We start from the raw sequence: 22336 nt of genomic DNA, 5'->3' as shown, positions 1-22336 counted from the left end.
TTGAAAACCTGATGTTACTCTGCTTCTGGCAGAAGTCAGTTCTCCATGAGCAGAGACAGTAGCTACTATAGACACTTTTAGATTCAGGAATATTTGCACTGCTGATGTCACCTTTTGCTGAACAGAATTGTAAACCTGGTGGAAGGTGGACAGGATTGGAATTCAGCTTCCTATTCCTTCTGAATATGGCTAAAACCAAACTCCTTTATCTTTCCTCCTAAACCCACCTCCCCCCACTCCTGCCGTTCTCTATTTCTCATCCTCCCTGTCTTGTCAGCTCACAATCTTGAGGTTATCTTTGACTCATCTCTCTCCTTCTCTGCTCAGGTCCAACAAACTGCTAAAACCTGTCACTTCTTCCTCTATAATATTACCAAAATCCAACCTCTCCTTTCTAAGCACACTACCAAAACTCTTATCCACACTCTCATCACCTCTCGCTTAGAGTAATGCAACGTCCTTCTCTCAGGTCTTCTGTTCATCCATCTCTCTCCCCTTCAATCCATTCAAAATGCTGTTGCATGACTCATATTCCATGAGAGCCGCCTCACTCACCTTACCCCTCTCCTCAAGTCACTTCATTGGCTCCCTATCCGGTTCCAAATACAGTTCAAACTCCTTTTACTGACTGTGCATTCATTCTGAAGCCCCCCCCAATATCTCTCCTCACTTATCTCCCCCTGTGAGTCCCTCTTATCTGTACTCTTCTCCTCCACCGCCAGCTCCAGACTCCATCCCGTCTTTCTTGCCATGCCATATGCCCGGAACAGGCTGCCAGAGTCAATACGTCATGCTTCTTCTCTAGCAGTTATTCAAATCCAAGCTAAAAGCCCACTTTTTGAAGCTGTTTTCAACTCTTAACTCCCAATCACTGATACATTACATTACAATATATTAGTGACTTCTATTCCGCCTGTACTTTGCAGTTCTAAGATAAGATAAGTGTAAGATAGCTGGACATTTCCAGGAAGTTACAAACAACAGTATAAGATTGCTGGACGTTTCCAGGAAGTTACAATTTACAGTATAATGTAGCTGGACATTTCCAGGAAGTTACAATTTACAGTATAAGATTGCTGGACGTTTCCAGGAAGTTACAATTTACAGTATAATGTAGCTGGACATTTCCAGGAAGTTACAATTTACAGTATAATGTAGCTGGACGTTTCCAGGAAGTTACAATTTACAGTATAATGTAGCTGGACATTTCCAGGAAGTTACAATTTACAGTATAAGATTGCTGGACGTTTCCAGGAAGTTACTATTTACAGTATAAGATAGCTGGACGTTGCCAGGAAGTTGCCATTTAGGGGATGATTACACAGTAGGACAGAAGCAAACTGCCTCTTTTGGCACAGGCAACAGTAAGGTCAATAACCTCTCAGAGAGGAGAAGGGAGTAAAGCAGAAGGAAGCCGTGGATAATGGGGTAGGAAAGAAAGTGAGCTGGAGGGCATGGGGGAAAGTCAAGAACAGTACAACAGCAGCAATTTATTACTTCTATACATTAGCAGGTGCACGCAGCACTGTACGGTCTAACCCCTAAATACATCACTGACCTATTCTCCTTCTCAGCCAACAAACTCAAGAGAAGCTCCCACTCGCACTTCGTTTCTCCCCCGGTTAGAGGATGCATACTAAAAAAACACAATGAGCATCTTCTCTCACATCAGGCTGCTCTATGGGGTAAAGACCTAGAACAACTCCTATTGCCCACCACTTATGAGGTATTCAGGAAACGCCTCAAAACTCACCTATTCCTGAAATACCTAGACAGCTGACCCACTTCCCTCCTTCCCCTCTCTTGCCCTTTCTCCCCATTGTTCCCACATCCCTTAAATTAATTCAACTTGTACGTCAACTCAACTTGTATTCCACTAATCTTTTGTAAACCGCATAGAACTTAACGGTATTGCGGTATATAAACTCTTATTATTATTATTACATTGTACATGCAAGAGACGGTCCCTGCTCAGAAGAGCTTACAATCTACTTATGACAGATACAGAGAGGGGGCTAAAAGGTGGTAGTGGACTATTAAGGGAATGACAGATATGTTGATTGGGTCAATGTTTAGGGCTTCAGGAGTTTTTCCAAATTGTATACTCTTTACTATGGCTGTGTTTCTGCAAAGGGTCCTCTTCCTGTAGCCTAGAGCTCTCCTTAGACTTAGTGAAGTGCTAAAATAAATACCACTGCAAAGGCTGAAGTCCTAGTTATGGTGCACTATTAGGGTGGTCCCAAAAAACCAAGTTTTATGGGACATGATCTTCACAAGTCTATTTTTGTTCTGCATACGTCTGTCCAATGTTCATTGTGCCAAATTATAAGCCTTTTGGTGAATATTTAGAGGTTGCTCAACAAATGCAAGCCCAGAATTTGTATTACGTAATTTTCCATTTACACTGTGAGCAAATGTTAAACTAGATACTGTGTTACTTCTAGCTGAAAATAGGCTTGCTGGCCTGATGATTCATTGATCATTGTTAAGTGATGACTGGTAATTAATGTCATTATTCCACAGTGAAAACATTCTGTAGTTCTACATTCAATCATTATTCATCTGTATGGCTGTGAAACAAGTTGGAGAGGTCTTTCTGAGCTGAGCAACAAGGCAAAGGAGGAGCTGCTTCTCTTCCTTTATGAGACCTGAATTCTACTACTGCATTAAGGCAATTTGCTCCTTCGGTTGAATCATTGCCTGCTGTCATGGATGATGTCAACTGCTTCAAATACTGGTAGTTTGGATCATCGCTCCTGTTTGACGGATCTTTAACCAGAAATTGTCGAGCCTTTTCTTGTCCATTTGTGTCAAGAACACCAAAGACATAAGTTCTCTCTGTTAAACAGGATGCCAGGCCAAGAGGACCGAGTGACTTGGGAGGGCAGTCAGGGCAGTTCACCGAACTTGTGGATTGTGGAAGCTAAAGGTTTGCTACCATTTTGGACTTTATTGCTTAGTCTCTCATCAAAAAAGGCCAGACCAGTCCAACTTTCTGACAAGTACCACAGATGTCTGGAGAATGTTGTTTACGCAGCCTTAGGAGTTCTGAAAGCAGAAGCAAGTCATTGAGCGGATGTAGATGAGGCTGACAAAGAGAACCCGTTTGTCGATGCCCTGCCTTTCTTTGGCAGTAAGAGAAAACTGCTGCTGGAACAGAAACATCTTAATATTGTAGATGGCCTTCACCATCTACCATATGCCAAGTGCTCAAAATAATGGCTTCACTTTATCTACATCTGGGCAGCTGCCCAGAAAAATTAATCAGGGCTCAAGAAGCTTCATCAATATGCAGATCCCCGAGTCTTATTTGCTGATGTGGTATTCTTACACACTGCCAAATTTTCGAACATGGCCAGATGAGCTGCCTGTTTCCAAGCAGCCTTTTTGTCAGCATGTAAGTGCATCATCCATCGAAGAACATCGCCGTTGGCTGGAAGATGTGAACTGGACAGTTATCACTGCCCTTTCCTAGCACTGCTTCTAGTCTGACATTCTTCTTAGTTTTTATCTTAAAAATGTGACAAATCTGTTTTCAACTGCCTGTTTATCACTAAATTAACTTTCGGCTATGCAACAGTACTAGTACGAAGTAGAGAATGACTCGGGGACAAATGTGTCCCCATTGCTGCAAGCTCTGTCCTCATCTGCACAATCCTTGAACACTTTAAAATCATAAGTGTTCAAGGCTTGTGCAGATGAGGACAGCTTGCAGGGATGAGACAGGGACAGAACCCGCAGGGATGGGTAATGACATGGGGACAAATTTGTTTGTGTGGGATCCTAAGCTATTCAAACAACAAAAATGTGGCCAAGAACAGCTATTTAGATATCCAACAAATATTAACTAGCAGTTTCTAATCACATTACTACATTGTTATAAATAGTCTAGCCAGCTGCATTATGAGGGTATTGTAGGACCATGAACAACCTCTAAATTTGTCCCAAACTACTTCAGGAGGTAGAATATATTTGGACTTGTGGAGCCGTGTTCTGATGAGGTTAAATTTTTACCAAAGTCTTATGGACCACCCTATGCATTACTGAAACTCAACTTTAAAATGAGGCATTTTTGACCCAAGAAATGCTCTTTTTAGAACTTTAATTAACCGCCTAGGAACAAGCGTTTTATACATTTTGACACATACGTTATGCAAACACTTGCGGAATTTTCCCCAGGAGTATTCCTCCTTTGCTCCCTAGCAGCAGTCACTGCCACACGAAGCTGGGCCAGCCCAAAACAATGGAGCACAGGTCGTGGCGATTCCTAGATGAAATTTTTGTTCAGTCAGTCCCATTTTCAGATGGCATCGGAGAGGAACAAAAATCTCAAAACCAGGATGTGGTCTTTTCAAAGAAATTCCAAAGCTTTCCACCAGCAGCGAAGCCCAGAATCTCCAAGTAATGCAATGCTAATATATGCACATTAATGCACTCTCAGTAAGTAACACTTAATACCCACAGGAGCAACCCTGGGCAACAGGCAGCAAGGTAACCCCTAAGTACATGTAGCAGCTCGATATGCCACCACAATAAGAGAATTGTCCTCTTAAGAAGAGCTGTTCCCCAATAACCATATGGAAAACAAGCAAAAGTCACCATATCCAGTTAAAAGTACATTTAAATAAATTAGACTCCCAAATATTCCTAAATCATGGGGGAGATGGCGTTTGAAGTCACTTCCTACAAAAGACAATTGCAATTTGAGCTCACTTCCTGGGGGGATTTAGAAGTTAGGCTTGTGTTTCTTCACTTCCACCATGAGGTGATGAATGTTGATGAGTTCAGAGCGCACTGGTAAGTGTTTGAAAGGTGCCTGGGACAGCACCTTATGAAAACGGTGATAGTATTGAATGAGCTGAGTCAGCGCCCCCTGCAGGAGAAAACAAGGAGAGGGATGATAAGAAGGGAGCAGGTCCTTTCATCAATTGTAGGGGCTTGCTTGGTAGCTCTTTCTGACTAGTCACAGCTAAGTTGCTTTGATTGAATTACTGTTTCAAGACACACTTGAGACTTATGAAACAACTGGACAGGTTAAATGAACTCTCAGATGCTGAAGGACTGTTTTGAGACGCATGACAAGATGATCCAGGACAGTCTAGAGCTTATGGAGACCACTAACCTGATGGTCATCACTTCCTGCCCTCCCCCAGCAGTACACAGATGTGGAGAAGGCATCTCATCTCCGTGCTATTACCTGGATAATGCTTGTGCCGTTCTTGAAGTTGGTAAAGGATCGCATTACATCGTGGCTCAGGTTTTCTACTGACTGCTTCCAGGTACCAGCAAATCCACGCACAAGCTGAGTGACACGTCCTGAGAACAGAGGCAGAGTATATTCCCAGGGGAGGAAATGCTAATTAGCCACTCCCCAGCCCAGAACAACAAAAGGTTATTTCTAATATTTTTTTCCTCCAGACTGCGTTTTGTTCTTAGGGTCAGTTCAAGAAACGGGCAAACTAAGGGCTAGGCATAAACACCCCCAAAACAAGAAGCAAAAGGAGAGCAGCACCTATCTTGATACATTGAGCATTTCTCTCCTTAAACAAACATCGGTAGACACAAAGAGAAACACTGCGACAGTGAAAAGGACAGAAGGGTGAAATTCATACTCGTCCCCTCCTACCTTCCTCATTCTTCAACCTCTCCAGCTGTCCCTTCTCTATCAGCGATTCTGACTCTTTCACAAATGCAATCATACCTCCAAAGGGAGGTGACAGAATCTCCTCGATAAACTCCTAAGGAGAGAGGAAGATGGACCTTGTGAAAACATCTAAAACAATTGGAATGGTTACCTATGGAAAGAGGGAGACAGATTCCCAAGCTACTAACCTGAGTGCGAGCTGTCAGCAGCTGCTGGAAGATCTCTACCTCTTTGCTATCATCCACAGCTCGTTCCTGGGAGAACAAACAAGTTGGATTTAGCTTATAGATTTTCAGTAGGTTTGTTATTTTGCATGCTGTTTTAGATTCTTTAATTTGTAATTTTTAAATTTTTATCTCTCCATTACTTTTTATTCTTTTTTTTTTTGGGGGGGGGCTACATTTTGATTTAAATGTGTAATTACAATTATTCATGCAATTAAAAGTACGTTTCCCCACCACTGCAGCTCCTTGTGACTCTGGACAATGGAAGATTACATAAGTCAAAGTTTCAAGGAGCTGCAGTTGGGGGGGGGGGGGAAATACCTTTAATCATGTGATTAAAGTTTTCATCAAAATGCAACCCTAATTTCAGTAGTACTGAAGGCAAGTTATGTTCAGATACACTAGGTAATGTCCTGTCCTGTCCCTGGAGTGCTTACAATCTAAGATTGTACCTCAGAGGCGATAAAGGGTTAAGTGGCTTGCCTAAGGTCACAAGGAGTAGCAGTGGGATTTGAACCTTGGCTTCCCTAGTTCTTGGGCCACTGCTTTAACCATCAAGCTTACCCCAGCACTCCCCAGGGCTTAATGTGGCATACTGGGAAAAGCAGAGAGAATAAATCATGAGAGAAAGTCAGAGGCATAGGAGACTGTGGATGCGGCAAGATGCAGTATAAAACACCTATGTCCCTAGCAAACTAATGTTTCGGTTCCATCCAAAACCAAATCTACGGCTTGGTTTTGGCCAGAACAAAAAGACATGCCTCCCAGACAGGTAAAGGATGGATCCTTGCAGGCTACCGTCCCTTTCCCCTATGGTAACAAGCCCAGGTGGTCTAATGGCTTCTTCAGGGGCAGAAAAGAACTCCATTCTTTCCTAACCACTGCTGCCACAGCCGCCTTAAAATAGTTACCAAGACTACTGACCCTTTTCATAATCACATTATCTCATTCCCTGGAATTTATCTGGACAAGGAACATTGTTAAGTAGAAATTAAGTGGGTACCGTTCCCCAACCTTTTGTTTTCTTACCCTTCCTTTTTATTTATTTTTGAATTGTATTTAATCCATTTTTTCCTCCCCCCCCCTCTTCATCAGTGTTTTTACGTCATAATTGTCTTTAATGTCCTGTTTGTTGGAAATTTTTTATTTTTTTTCTATTTTTAATTTTGTAAATCGCATTGGATTTGGATACTGCGATTATATCAAATATTTTAAATAAACTTGAAACTTGCAGGAGGCCCTGATAACCGTCTTAAGGTTGGCGCCAGCATAAGCAAAATCAGTATGGCTGCCAGGACCTCCTGTGGCAACTTAGCAGCTATTTTAAAGCAGCAGTTGTGGCAACAGTAGCAGGCAAGAAAAAGCGGTCACTAGACCACTGGGGGCTCGTTAAAGATAGGTCTGGGGAGGACCTACTGATGTTCAGGATGGGAGTTTTGATTTCAGCCAAAAATACCACGGCAGTTTTGGCCAAAACTCAAACCCGACTTTTGGGTTACTTTAGATGAGGAATCGGAGAAAGGAGACAGGTAAGAAGGCAGACAGTCAGTCAAATGAATGTTCTCACTGTCAGGACGCTCAGCATCATGTCATAATTGTTGATGAGGAAGATAAGCTGCTCCTTCCGAGAAGAAAATTCTGCGGCCACTCTTAGCACAAAATTCTCCACTTCTACCTGCAAGGAAAAAAAAAAATGATGGAGATTCTGAGTAGGTGAGTACGGCTGCCACTTTTGGGAGAGGAGCATGCCATGCCTGCAGTTGCCCCAGCTCTGATTGCATGTGTGTGACATGTTGGGAGCAGAAGTGTCTAGATTTGCCAGCAGTGGGTGCGTGTGAGGGGAGAATACCTGTAGCTGTCCCAGCAGAGCGTTTGTCTTCTCATTAGGATAGGTCTGGTTAATGCTTACAATAGCGGACGAGAACTCTGCATAGCGCCTTGTGATCTGTAAGGGGGAAGAGAAAGATTTGAACTAGGACAACGGTGGCTACGTGTAGAGTTCTTCCTCCAACCCGAGACCCAAGATGGGGATCTGCTCACGTAGTGTGGACGGGTGTCCAGGAATCCCAGTTTTTGGGGGTCCGTGTTTCGAATGCTCTGGATGTTAAGTTCTAGGATCAATTCAAACCTTGGCCACAGCATCTCGAGCAGCGTGTCCCAATACCTGCAGCAGATGGACAAACGGAATCAGCACTGGGAAATGACCCAATGTTGGAGGTGATAATGACTGGGGTGAAGGATCAGCGTTTGAAGGAGAGGGGAAAGAGAATGGGATGAAGAAGGTATGACAGCAGAGAAGGGATGGGAACTGGGAAGAAAGGAATGACATCACTTGTCCACTGCAGGGATAGTCCGCTTGGTCATGATGGTCTTGAAGCGGAGGATGATATGAATACACAAGAAGATAGCGATGCTGTCATAGCAGTCCGAGACGTAAGTGTCCATGTGTTTCTGCAAAGAAACAAAAAAGATAAACCTCAAATGCCATTTGATATCAGAAAACCACATAAACAATGCCAACAAACAAAAGTTGGCAAAGTGGAGTTGATTAACTTGAAAAACACTGGTTTACTGAATATATAAAGTCACTGAATAAAATGACAAAAAAAATCATAAAAACAATAGTCAATTACAGAAATTAGATCACTGATCTCAGAGTGTACAAGTTTATCAAGGGATCGATCACACAGTCTTGTGTGTTAAAACAATGTCACCTTGATAATTCCAATTTCAGCAACTCAGAACAGCTGACAAGTGGTATAGCAGTGACATAAAGAGACGTATGTCAAACACGAAAAGTACGATGAGACTTAACTCACGTCTGTCATATTCAGTGTGACACAGTAAGCTCAAACAGGTGAAGGTGCACAAGCGAGGTCTACAAGGGATTTACCAGAAACATAGTGAGCGATTTCCCCATGATGCTATTGAAGAGATCCTGAGCCGAATTGCCAGTCACCATGAAGAAGTCACAAATGAAGAGATACTCTCTGCAACTGTTGTCCAGGAGAGCGTAGTGCTGGCTGCGGAAGAGAGACTCAAAAGGGTACTGGGGAAAGTTGGAGGGGTGGAACAAGGGGAGAGACACAGAGTGAGGGGAGAAGTGGAGAGGGCATAACATGGGGCTGCTTTTATTAACGTGCATTAGGGCCTTAATGCGTGCGCTAAATTGCTGGCGTTATTCTAGAAGCGTACCGTGCGATAATTTTGTGCGAGCCCATGGTTCTGAGTGCCCTTTTTTGAGCAATGGATTTTGAGGTTTATTTGGAGCTAGCAAACTCTGCTCTTACTTGCTTACAATATCCCTGGCTGTTGTGATATTAATTTCTACTCATGTTTTAAAGCTTGTCCGTTTCTTTGGCTAGTTGTCAAGGTGTATTGTGTAGGTTTTATTGACACTGTAAACTGCCATGATTATTTTTATATTTCAAATGGCAATACTGGATATCAAATACTGGATACACAAATATATCTGCAAGGAGCAGGAGATAAACAATTAGTTGCAACATCAACTGCAACATGGGGAAAAAGCAGCAGGAAAGGCCAGTTGTTCCATCCAGTCTGCTAAGGAAGCATCTCGACTGTTAATAGAATACGAATTGTCCTTTATCCATAAGAAAGTAAGGTAATCCATGCTGGGTCACAAGTACTCAGCCATTCCCAAAAAGTAGATTATTTCTTACTAGTGTTTACATTATGGGTGCTAGAATAGATGTCTGTCTGTCTTTCTTTTTTTCTGTCTTTCTCCCTGCCTCGTCTATCTTTTTTCTTTTCTTTCTTTTGCTCTCTGTCCCTGCCCCGTCTATCTATCTTTCTTTTTCTCTCTCTCCCACTGTCTTTCTTTCTCTCTCCCTGCCCAGACCCTCACTGAAGCCGCTAAGGGATCCCTTGCCCTTTCCTCAATCCAGCTGTGGCCAGCTGCCCGCACACACCTGCCCAGCTACACAACGGGCAAATGCGTCCTGTCTCCCCTCAGAACCCCGTTCGCTCACCCTTGGTGCTGGATCGCCACCTGATGCTTAAACCCGTTACATTAACAGGTGCTAGAATAGATGTTTGTCTTTCTTTTTTTCTGTCTTTCTCCCTGCCTCGTCTATCTTTTTTCTTTTCTTTCTTTTGCTCTCTGTCCCTGCTCCGTCTATCTATCTTTCTTTTTCTCTCTCTCCCACTGTCTTTCTTTCTCTCTCCCTGCCCAGACCCTCACTGAAGCTGATTTCCAGCTGTACCAGCTAAGGGATCCCTTGCCCTTTCCTCAATCCAGCTGTGGCCAGCTGCCCACACACTCCTGCCCAGCTACACAACGGGCAAATGCGTCCTGTCTCCCCTCAGAACCCCGTTCGCTCACCCTTGGTGCTGGATCGCCGCCTGATGCTTAAACCCGTTACATTAACAGGTGCTAGAATAGATGTCTTGTCTTTCTTTTTCTCTCTCTCCCGCTGTCTATCTTTCTTTCTTGAAGGGCTTGCCGTGAACAGCCTGTTTACAGCGCTGCAACTGCTGCCACTGCGCTGACGCATCCCTACTCAGCAGTTCCTCCCTGCTCAGCGGCTTCTTCTATGGAGTCGCCACCGTGGTGTTTTCCACTTCAAACTCCATGCCTCCGCCTGCGCAGTAGAAGGAGCCAGAAAATCGCCGCACACAAAACGCCACAGGCTCCTTCTACTGCGCATGCGGGGCCACGGAGCTAAGGATCACGGAGGTAGGAGTGCGCATGCGCGCTTACGGTTTTATTATTATTAACTCATTCCCATTAAGGGCTTTCCCAAATCTACCTGGCTTAAAAGTTTTTAATGGACGTTTCCTCCAGGAACTTATCAAAACCTCTTGAACCCCACTGCGATAGCTACCTTAACCCTTTCAGGACCAAGGGACATATTTGTCCCATAACTTTAAAATCCTATAAATTTTGATTGGGATAGTCTACAGTTCTAAATTTGATATGTACGGATTCCATATGATACTGCCTTTATGTAAACAAACTGGTTCCGACGTTCATTCATTAGCGTCGTTGCTAGATTGATGAGAAGATTCACTTGCCACACTGTCCATAAGCCAGAAGTGTGATTTTTTTAAATAAAAATAATGATATTTCACAAAAAAAATCAATTTTTTGGCATCTGCAAGCCCTTTTTACCATAAAAATGTCGTCAAAACCACAAAAATTGGCCTACGATCCTTATGGTCCTGAAAGGGTTAACCAAGTCCTCTGGCAACAAATTCCAGCCTTATTGTGGGCTGCATGAAACAAAAAAATATCTTATTGATTTGTTTTCAGCCTGCTGGCTGCTATTCCTGAACTGTCCTTGTTTTTAAAATTCTGTGCCCTATTTAACTATTCCAGCCTGCTCATGCTTTGATAAATTTGATCGTATTTCAGGGACTTTTCCATCCTTCTCGGTCAATAACTGTACTCGAGTCCAACACTCAATCCAGCACCCAGCTACCACAATCCTTGCCATCTCACTTGCCGTTTTTACTATCGCGTTTTGCAATAACCTAAAACGCAAACAAAACCAGCGAGGTCTCTTGACCACACTCCTGAACTGAGATGGCTTTGTTGGAGAAATAGCCCAGCCATCAGCCTGCTAGTATTTTATTAATTTATTAAAGGCGTCAAGATCTTCAGTCAGTCTTTGGTCTTTAAACTCTCTCAATTCTGGAATGATCTCCCCTTTTTTTTAAGGCGTTCCAGTTCGTCTCAATTTTTCTGTAAATCTTTAAAAACTACTCTATTTGCCAAACATTTTGAAAATTAATTCTTTTGAAATTTTGCTATTATCTTCTATTTATCATTTGTTAATCATTCCCTGTTTATTTAATTGCTGTAAACTTGAGTTGAGCTTTCTCAGAATGATGACTTGGTATACAAAGTTAAGCTTTAGTTTAGTTTTTTCAAAAGGTTCACATAGAAAAATACAATTTAATATAGCACAGCAAATCAAAGAAAATACAATTATATAAACAAGTCACACTATAAATGTATAAATACAATTTAAAAAAATAACAAAAATCAGTCCTTAAATAGTACCCTACCCCAAAAATCTAATCTAACTTAAGATTTCTAGTCTGCTTTCTCCCAGAAAGGTCCAAAGTGGATTACATAAAAACCCAATTAACCACTCAGATAATTATAACAATATTGTCCGTAAATACATTACAAAGTGTAGATTTATTATTTCCTTAAGCTGCCTATGAAGAGACAGATAAGATTGCTGTAACAATCTTAGCAGTAACCAGGAAAAAGCCTCAAACTCAGCCTTACGTTGCTTACAGAAATTCATCTTAATTTGACTGCATTCTGTGGTCCAGCATAAGCTTATTCCAAAGGGCAAGTAGAGAGCAGATAAAAGCAATTTTCACAGTAAATGCAATTCCTGGCCCAGCAGCTGGCAATATTAGACTTTGCTGAGAAGAAGCTATGCTTTAACTAGGTTGGTTTCTAGAGTACTGATCCAATGGCCTGTAATCTCTGCCTTAACTGCACAAGTCTTCTAGGCTTGTGCAGATGAAAATAGAGCTTGCAGGAATGAGGCAGGCACAGAGCTCACAGGGATGGGACTGTAATAGAGAGATCCCATGGGAACATGGAAAATTTGTCCCCGTGTCATTCTCTACAGTGTTGGCTCATTAAGACAGGCTTCCTCAATCTACACTTCATTTTGTCCTCATCTCTCCCCTTGGCCCTGCTCAGAGATGGGCTACTCATGTTCTGGTGTCTGAGCACCTAACTCTCTACCACTCCCATCAAACAGAGAGCCACTGACATCTGGTCTGATGTGCCCCTTTCTCCCATGTAGACTCACCCTGACATCGCTCTTCTGTGCTGTGTGTGGGACAATGATTGGCGCCTCCAGCTCTGCTGATGTTATGATATTTGCACGATTCCCCACTGTAAAAACAGTGTTGCGGTTCTTCAGTGAGGGTTTAGAGAAGAAACGTTGGAGAGTGAAGGAAAAGCAAGCATCCTTGTTCAATGCTGAGGATGGCTGATGGACTTCTCTGTCCAGACCACTCAACAAAAATATTTAAAATCTTATCAATTGGCACAGGTGAGGCAACACTATCCCAGAAACAGCTGAATTGGATAATCCCCCATCCCCAGAGACCCTAAGACCTGAATGGGCACCTAAGAGAGGTACCAGAGACTGCATGAGGACTGAAGATCCCTCATCCTTTATCCTCAGAGCAGGCATTTGTAGGGATGGAGTTTACATGGACATTCTACAGGACAATGTATGGGGGCAGGAGATGGAAGGGGTGGAGCCCAGATAATGGGTGGAGTCAGGAGCCAGCTTCCACAGAGAGCCTGCTGGGAACAGGAGGTGAAAGGATATCTTTTTTTGCTGTGTCTTCTACTCCCATCAAGTCATCCTTTTCAGCCACTTCTTTATACTAAAATCCAGAGAAAAGAAACAGGTTATTCACAAGACAAACCCAGTGTGAGACGCACAACATGCATGGTATATGAATGAGAGACAAGCAGATGCAAATACAGGATGACAAAGACCAACAGGAAAACACATAGAATACAAGAGAAAGACGTGTGTGCTTGCATACACACACAGTATGGGAGCAACGGATAGCAAGATGCAGATGATAATAAAGGGACCAACAGGAAAGGCACAGGATAAAAGAGACTCTTGTATGTGGCACACAGTCTAGGAATGCAGAATAAAGCACCGGCAGACGCAACATGTGCTCTCACCTGCACTTTCATCAAGCGGCTGGTATAAGACTTGAAATAGGAGAGGTAGATCTTGCTCATGGTGTCTACATACTCATCACGGATTTCTTTTGCCACCGACCGTTCATTTGCCAACAAGAACTGGTAGAAAAACCTGTTGAGGCCACAATCGGCTATCAGTGTAAAAGTGGCGATATCCTTTGTAGCTGGTATTAGGGATGTGGGTTTAGCCCTCGTGGCTTCAGGAATACAGGATATCTCACAGACGTCAGAACATAAGAGCTGCCATACTGGGACAAACTGAAGGTCATCAAGTCCAGTATCCTGTTTCCAACAGAGGCCAACCCAGGTCCCAAGTACCCAGCTAGATCCTAAGTAGTAAAACAGATTCTATGCTGCTTATTTTAGGAATAAGCAGTGGATTTCCCCAAGCCATCTCGATAATGGCCTATGGACTTCTCTTTTAGGAAATTAGCCAAACCTTTTTTTAAACCCTGCAAAGCTAACTGATTTCACCACATTCTCCTGCAACGAATTCCAGAGTTTAATTATACGTTGTGTAAATAACTATTTTCTCCGGTTTGTTTTAAATCTGCTACTTAGTAGCTCCATCGCATGCCCCCCTAGTCCTAGTATTTTTGGAAAGAGTGAACAAGTGTTTCACATCTATACTTTCCACTCAGTTTTTATAGACCTCTATCATATCACCCCTGAGCCGTCTCTTCTCCAAGCTGAAGAGCCCTAGCCGCTTTAGCCTTTCCTTATTGTTTTCTTAGCCACCACAAATTGAGCTGAGAGTTTCAACGTATCCTCAACAATGACACCTAGATCCTTTTCCTGGGCAGTGACTCTTAACGTAGAACCCAGCAACACAGAAAATAAAAATTATGTAAAAATACAATATATAATCATCCTTAACATGCAAAATGACCAAATCCAATATGTCCTTAAACTTCTTCAACAATCACATTAGTATCTGAAACTTTCAGTGAAACCTTATCAATCAAGAAATTCTCCAACTGTGACGGATCTACAAAAACAAATTTATCAGCTTTATAGTTTACAATACACTTGCAAGGGAATTTAAAAAAAAAAAGTAGCTCCCACAGCTATAACTTTAGATTTAAGCTGTAGAAACTGTTTTCTCCTATGTTGTGTCTGTCTGGACACATCAGGAAAAATCATTAGTTGTCGTCCGCAAAACAAGGCTTGTTTATTCACAAAATATAAATTAAGTATAAGTTGTTTTTCTGGTTTTTACATAATTTTTATTTTCTGCTTTCTGCATTGAGCGGCCCTTGTTAATGTGGATTGGCATAAGTCTTAATTGGTATTTTAAGTTGTTTCTTGAATTGTTTCTTTTTTTTTTTGCTTTTCCTGATTTTTGTTATTGAAGCAACAAATATTAATATAAAAAAAAAAAAAAAGAACCAGCATCACATAGCTATAGTTCAGGTTCCTCTCTCACGTGCATCACTTTGCACTTGCTCACTTTAAACGTCATCTGCCATTTTGATGCCCAGTCTCACAAGGACATCTTGCAGTGTTTCCACAATCTTCTTGCGATTTAACAGCTTGGAACAACTTTGTGTCATCAGCAAATTTAATTACCTCACTAGTTATTTCCAAGTCTAGATCATAAATATGTTAAAAAGCTTTAGTGAGTACCCACAGACTAAATGCTACAAGGGATCTCAACCAGGAGGACCCTATAGTGTAGCCTTTCTGCTTCTGAAGATCTCACAGACTTGGAGGACCTACGTAGTCCATGGGTCCCTATGGTGTCTGTGGTGTGAGCAATACAAGGAATAAAACAGTTTGCATCCTCCTGTGTGAGCAAGGGGATCTTTCTTAGAGAGAACAGCTCAGATTGGGAGGTCTTGCAAATATTTCACAGTCTGTATAAGCTTTCTGATGTAATTGTACATTCCCAGGCTGACCTGAACTTGAGCAGTGCATTCTGGGGGATCTGATAGTTAGTCATTGGCTTCCGGAAAGAGTAGATTTTCTGTAGGATAAACTCTCTGATCTTTGTTACTGCCTGAAATAAAAGAGAAAGAGGTCCCTGTGCATAAAAGCAGAAACCGCAGCGAGCAAGCACACTGGCACAGGCACTGTGATAATAGTAACAGCAGGCAAGCCATATAGCAGCAGCAGTTGCTGGCCACTCTGTACCTTGATTTTCAGCCGGTCCAGGGTGTCCTGCACATCAGCACAAGCCATGGTCTCCCTGAAAGACTGCTCCTTCACATAATTGATTTTATTATTCAATTCATGTAACTGCTCCAAAAAGCTCTGCTCCGTCACTGCTGTCTCCAGGATCACGCTGCAAGGACAGACAGAGACTGGGCTGCTGAATCCCTTCAATCACCTCTCATGTGCTCCCAGGATTGAATCCCTCCCTATACTATATCACTTGATATAGTACCAGTACCCCCCCATCTCCTTTCCCTAAATTACCCGAGTTTGTCCACCAAGCCCTTTCCCTTGTTTAAAAGCAAACTGAAAATCCACCTTTTTGATATAGCCGCCAATCCATAACCCTACTCCCCACTAACTGTTCCCTTAACTGTATCCATGACATCCTGTTTGTCTGTCTTGTCTGTTTCGATTGTAAGCTCTTTCAAGCAGGGACTATCTTCTTTGCGACTCTGTACAGCGTGCGTCTGGTAGCGCTACAGAAATAATTCATAGTAGTAAATCCTAATACAAAGTCCCCCCTTCCTCTTCTCCAAATACTGAATCCTCCCTTACTGTATCAACTGGCACTGGTGCCCAGTTCCCCATCCCCCCTCACCTAATGCAGTACTGACCGATTCCCTTCTCCCACAGCAAGTCTCTCCCTATACAATTTTCTGGTGTTCAGTCTAGAGGTCTGCATGGAAACGGGGATCGCGGGGATCCCGCGGGTCCCGTGGGGATACCACGAGAATACCCCCCCTAACCCACGGGACTCCCAGGGGGAATCCCTCTCTGGCCCACGAGACTCCCACGGGGACCCCCCTCTAGCCAACGAGACTCCCACGGGTTTGGAAGGCTTTGGAACCAGGCTTCGTCCATATAATATAATGGACACGTCAGCCTTAGTAAAAGAGGGGGTTTATAAGTTAATTACCTGAACAGAAAACAAAAAAAGGGTTCCACCAAAGAGATTGCACAAGGAAAACAGCAGCGCAAACACAAAAGAAACTGTGGAATTGATGATCCTGTCAGAAGTAATTGCTGCTTTTTATGGGGACGGAAAGGATCCTGGTGGGGGCGGGTGGGACAGAGAGGATCCTGGCGGGGGCGGGTGGAGACGGAGAGGATCCTGGCGGGAACGGGTGGGTTTTCTGTCCCCATGCAACTCTCTAGTTCAGTCCCCACATCCCCTAGCTCCCTCTATTCTGTGTCATTTGATTCTGGTGCTCTCTTTTGCCCTCTTCCCCTTTCTCTTGATCCAAGTACTGAATCCCTGTCTACCCTGCATCATTTGATCCTAGTACTCAGTCCTGTGCCTTTTCCCCTGATCCGTGTGTTGTGCACCCCTCCCCAAAACCTCACCTGATCATGGTACTGGGTACAACCAGCTCATCCACCAGCTGGCTGAGTTCACTACGCACTGATTGACGGTTCTTCAGTTTAATGTTCATGGCGATAGACTGCTCCTGCAGGGTCTGAATCTCGGAACTGATGCTGCTGAGGTCACATTGAAAAGTGCTAAGCATCTGTTCCATTCGCTAATGAGAAAAAGAGGGACAAGTTACCCACAGACAGGTAGGTACACAAACCCTCACAACAGCACCACACCCTAAATAGAGGAGATAGGATTGTTACATCTCACGTGGGGGTGGAGGAGGGCTACATTAGATAATGACTCAGGGAAATCTGTCCCCATCCCCACAGGATCTCAGTATCCTTGTCTGGTCCCCATAGGCTCTGTCCCTGTGCCATTCCTGTAAGCTCTGCCTTAACCGCACAAGCCTTGAACACTTAGGATTTTGAAGTGTTTGAGGCTTGTGCAGATGAGGACAGAGCTTGTAGGAATGGGGCGGGGGAAGGATGGGGGATAGAGAGATCCCACGGGGACAGAAATTTGTCCCAGTATCATGCTCTAGGCTGCGTGCCTTCACTGGGATGAACAGGGGAAGGAGCTGTGTGCCCTCACTCAGATGAGCATGGAATGGCTGTCTTATTTGTAGCAGAACAGAGATAGGACACATCTAATCTTGCCAGAGCTTGTGGTAAGAGCAGATAGCGTAGCTGGTTTTAAGAAAGGTTTGGACAAGTTCCTGGAGGAAAAGTCCATAGTCTGTTATTGAGAAAGACATGGGGGAAGCCACTGCTTGCAATGTTGATTCTTATGTTCTTAATCTTGTTTTGAGGAACAGTGAGCTATCTTCCCAAATTCTCGATCAGGGGCTCTGCTTTCTCCTTACCTCAAGGATAGCATCACATGCCGTGATTTGGTTGTGCAAGGAGGTGATATTCTGACTCTCTTTAATATCTGGAGAATAAATGCAGTTAAGAAATAAGAATGTGTGCATGCACAAAGAACGCCTGCATATGTATTACTAAAAATGGTTACCTGTAACAGAGTTTCTCCATGGAAAAGCAGGATACGTCAATGCCGTGTTGAATAATTTTACCACTAGCGTATGGCTGACTTAACCTTGTCCACAGAGTATACAGATACACTTCTCTCTTGGTATTCGCGGGGGTTAGGTGCAGAGCTGGACCGCGAAGTGTGAAAAATAGTGAATAACTTCTCGGACGGCTCTGACCCACCCCCACCTCCCTCCTGCATCCCCGGAACCTTACCCGGTGGTCTAGCGACTGTTACAGAATCCAGGCCATCGTGACCCTGTGCGCAGAAGCAAGCATCCTGTGTATAGGTATAAGAACCCATGGAAGGATACAGTCCTTGATGGATGCGTGCTCAATCTGCAGTAGCTCCATCTCCACCTGCTTTGAATACTGCCGGAGATCCACACCCTGCGCGTAATAAAAGGAAACAATTTCTCTAAGGGAGAGTCATCAGGCTTCTATTGCCGAGAAAAAGAGGGAAAGAAGTTGGGGAGGGGGGGAGGGAAGACACCTATGCAAGCACTCCAAAGCAAACAGAAAACTTCAACCAATACTCCACTGCCCCAATTTCAAACAAAACAAGAAAGTGTGCCAAAGCACAGGTTTTAGAGGGCAAGGAAGGTGCTGCAGAGCTGAAAAGGAGGTGTGCATGGACAGACCGGATCGGCTGTATGATCTTTATTTGCCAATTGTGTTCCAAATAAACCTGAGAATCCAACTCTCAACACACACCTCCAACCATAATCCAACTGCTCAAATTTAACTTAACGTCAAAAGAAAGAATTAAAACCATCAATTCCAACTTGAAGCAAACAAATGATGGAATCCAACTCTTACCGGTCTGAGCAAAGATAGCAACTGATTAAAAAAGGAGTGAAGAAAATGAAATTAAAAATTGGACTTGCAATGCAAAAAGAAAGAGAATGCTCCAGATTTGGGGATCGCGGAGGAGGGTGTGGAGGACAGACAGATGAGGATACTGCACTGAGAAACCTACCGTTTTCAAGGCCTCTTTCACCAGTTCATCTTCCAAATTTGCCTGTATGTGAACTGAGCATAACAGATATTGAAATGAGGGCTAGTATATAAAATCCTACCAGAAAAGATGGCATAAACTATCGTTTCAAGTAAGACAACACTCACTGTCCACTTCATCCAAGATAAACTCATCTGAGGTAAGGTCCAGATCACCCAGATTTAGATTCAATGCCTGCTCTCCCCCATCACCAACTGCCTGTAATACATAAACACATAGTAATTTTCAGTCTCCTCTCCGTCCCCAGTTTTCCTACCTTCTAATTTGATTCCTTTTAATATTAATATTGCACTCTTGGCTCAAAGCTTTACTGGTGCGGAACTATGATGGGATCAAGTCTATAAGGCATGATGAAGGGGTAGATGGGAAGGGAATGAAGTATCAATGATAAGTAAGATGAAATGGAATTAGAGGAACTGGGGTGAGATGTAGGTGGGGTAAAGTGGAAAGACCAGGACTGGAGGCTTTAGATTAGAGATGAGTGAAGGAGTAGGTGAAGATAATGTAAGATAGAAACAGAGAAAGGCCAAATGGCTCATCCAAAGCATCCACCATTTCCTCTCCCTAAGAGATCCCATATGCCTAGCCCACACTTTCTTGAATTCAGACACAGTCTTCGTCTCCTCTACCGGAGAGACTATTCCATGCATCTACCACCCTTTCTGTAAAGTAGAATTTCCTTAGATTACTCCTGAGCCTATCACCTCTTAACTTCATCCTATGCCCTCTCCTTCCAGAATTTTCCTTCATTTGAAAAAGACGCACATCCTGTACATTAACACCATGAAGATATTGAAATGTCTATCATATCCTCCTCTCTCCTGTTTTTCTTCCAGAGTATATATATTAAGGCCTCCAAGTCTCTCCTCATACGATTTATGACAAACAGTAAACACCTCTAACCAATTTTGTAGCAGATCTCTTGACTGATTCTATCTTATATCTTTTTTGGAAGTTTGGTCTCTAAAATTGTAAACAGTATTCCAAATGGGGCCTCAGAGACTTACACAATGGCATTATCACCCTCCCTTTTTACTGATCATTCTTCTCCTTGTGCACCCAAGCGTTTTCCTAGTTTTGACAGTCACTTTTTCTACCCGTTTTGCCACTCTGAGATCATCAGACACAATCACCCCCAAATCCTGCTCTTCTTTCATACACAGAAATACTTCACCTATACTATACTGTTCTGGAATTTTGCAGCCCAAGTGCATAACCCTGCATTTTACTTTAGGTGCCAATTACCAGATCATTCTTCAAACTTTGCTACATCCCTCCTCATGTTATTCACACTCTCTGGGGCATCTACTCAGAGCTTGGTATCATCTGCAAAAAGACCAACTTTTATCACCAGTCTTTCTGCAATATTATTCGCAAATATGTTAAAAAGAGCTGGTTCAAGGACAAATCTCTGTGTCACTCCACTAACATCCAAGTCAAAGAAATCAAGACACAGTAGCTGGTCAGCTCCTGATACTGTAAAGTGCAGTGAATTTACAGATGGTCTTGGGATGGGATGTGGTAGCTGAGACAGGTGAAAGCAGCACTCAGATAAGATGCAGAGACAAGTGGTGATATATACTAAGATGAAATAAAGAGACAGGTGGGCGTGGGGCTGGAGTAGCAGGCAGATAGGATCTCAAAGAGGGTCAGCAACAAGGCGCCTGGAGGAGGAGCCCAATGTTTAGAGCAGCAGACTTTGAACCCAGGGAACTGGGCTCAATTCCCACTGCAGCTCCTTGTGAACCTGGGCAAAAACAGACTGTGAGCCCACTAGGGACAAAGAAAGCACCTGCATATACTTGACCATACCATCTCTAATTTGCTGATATCTACGAGCGACCTCACTTGAGGAACGAAGAGAGAGGGGAGACATGATTGAAACGTTTAAGTACATCATGGGTCGCATTGAGTCGGAAGATGATATCTTCTGTCTCATGGGTCCCTCGACCACCAGAGGGCATCCGCTGAAAATCAGAGGAGGGAAGTTTCATGGAGACTCCAGAAAGTACTTCTTCACTGAAAGAGTGGTGGATCAGTGGAACAGACTCCCACTGCAGGTTGTTGAGGCCAGCAGCGTGAAGGATTTTAAGAGTAAATGGAATGCTCACGTGGGATCTTTAAGGGAGTAAATTCGGGAGCGAATACTCTGGAATGGGCAGACTTGGTGGGCTATAGCCCTTTTCTGCCACTATGTTTCTATGACCTCAAATCTTTTCAAAAAGAAATCAAAACCTTGCTATTCAAAAAAATCCATCCAGATGTCTTAACTCTAACCCTGGTTTTACCATCCATGTATCCCCCCCCCCCCAACTTCTCCTCATCTCCAGTTATTTTTTCTCTGCAAAGCCTCAAGCATGTCTACTGCTTCCCAAACCGTATATTTACTAGAATAGCACTATCTCCTATTTGTACAGCACCCCGAACTGTAAATCTACTGGAATAGCCCAGTCATCTTTTCTGCATCCTAAACCAGGGTTGTCAAAGTCCCTCCTGCAGGGCCGCAATCCAGTCGGGTTTTCGGGATTTCCCCAATGAATATGCATGAGATCTCTTAGCATACAATGAAAGCAGTGCATGCAAATAGATCTCATGCATATTCATTGGGGAAATCCTGAAAACCCGACTGGATTGCGGCCCTCCAGGAGGGACTTTGACACCCCTGTCCTAAACCCTAAATTGTAATTCTCCAATCTTCTTGTAATCTTCCTGGAAATGTCCAGTTGTTTCTTTTGTAATCCACCCAGAACTGCAAGGTAGGGGTGGAATAGAAGGCATTAATGTAATGTAATGTAATATAATATAATATAGAAGCGATTAGCATTAGTAGCAATAAAGGTGGTGGTGATTGTACCGATGCACAACTTACAGGTCTGATGAAGCTGATGCCTAACTTTCTGTGCATTCTGGTTACATCAACTGCTTCTGCACTAGAAACCCCGCAAGATACTAGACGCGACCGTCCAGCACCCCAGGTTTTTCCCCGCCGTTGCATCCCGCCCGCTTACCTCTTCTTCTTCTACTCCCGGGAACGGCAGCACCGACGCCGCCATACTGACAGCTTTCCAGCAGGACGAAACAGAGAACGTCACTTCCGCCCTCAACCAAGAAGGAGACTTGCTTTACTTCCGCCCTTACATGAAACGACGGGGGACTTAGAGGGGGAAGTCTTATATAAGGCG

At 43.4% G+C, this 22336-nt stretch overlaps 1 protein-coding gene across 2 annotated transcripts; it reads right to left on the bottom strand.

The window, feature by feature from the left end:
* Positions 1 to 4085: 4085 nt before the first annotated feature.
* VPS52 (VPS52 subunit of GARP complex) lies at positions 4086 to 22315 on the bottom strand. Of its 2 annotated transcripts, XM_033923984.1 has the most exons (20): positions 22163 to 22315; positions 19262 to 19352; positions 19116 to 19168; positions 18451 to 18526; positions 17971 to 18038; positions 17096 to 17271; positions 15728 to 15878; positions 15493 to 15593; positions 13574 to 13706; positions 13203 to 13260; positions 12672 to 12805; positions 8762 to 8917; positions 8201 to 8319; positions 7909 to 8032; positions 7718 to 7813; positions 7436 to 7543; positions 5833 to 5898; positions 5627 to 5738; positions 5198 to 5316; positions 4086 to 4873 (listed from the first exon to the last, which is right to left on the bottom strand). In XM_033923984.1, the coding sequence occupies exons 1-20, from the start codon at positions 22205 to 22207 to the stop codon at positions 4727 to 4729; spliced, it is 2133 nt and encodes a 710-aa protein (XP_033779875.1). In that variant the 5' UTR covers positions 22208 to 22315; the 3' UTR covers positions 4086 to 4726. The 2 variants fall into 2 exon arrangements, with proteins under 2 accessions (XP_033779875.1, XP_033779876.1); XM_033923985.1 differs by lacking the exons at positions 19116 to 19168; positions 19262 to 19352 and having other exon boundaries at positions 22163 to 22296.
* Positions 22316 to 22336: the final 21 nt, after the last annotated feature.

Source organism: Geotrypetes seraphini, chromosome 16, assembly GCF_902459505.1.
Source record: "Geotrypetes seraphini chromosome 16, aGeoSer1.1, whole genome shotgun sequence".
NCBI lineage: Eukaryota > Metazoa > Chordata > Amphibia > Gymnophiona > Dermophiidae > Geotrypetes > Geotrypetes seraphini.
This window is presented reverse-complemented; position numbering and strand designations above follow the sequence as displayed.

Coding starts and splice junctions, on each gene's coding strand:
- VPS52 (XM_033923984.1), bottom strand. CDS start 22,207: ATGGCGGCGTCGGTGCTGCCGTTCCCGGGAGTAGAAGAAGAAGAG. Junction 18,527..19,115: donor TGAAAGAGGCCTTGAAAACG/GTAGGTTTCTCA, acceptor TATTACGCGCAG/GGTGTGGATCTCCGGCAGTA. Junction 5,317..5,626: donor GAGGTTGAAGAATGAGGAAG/GTAGGAGGGGAC, acceptor CTCTGTTCTCAG/GACGTGTCACTCAGCTTGTG.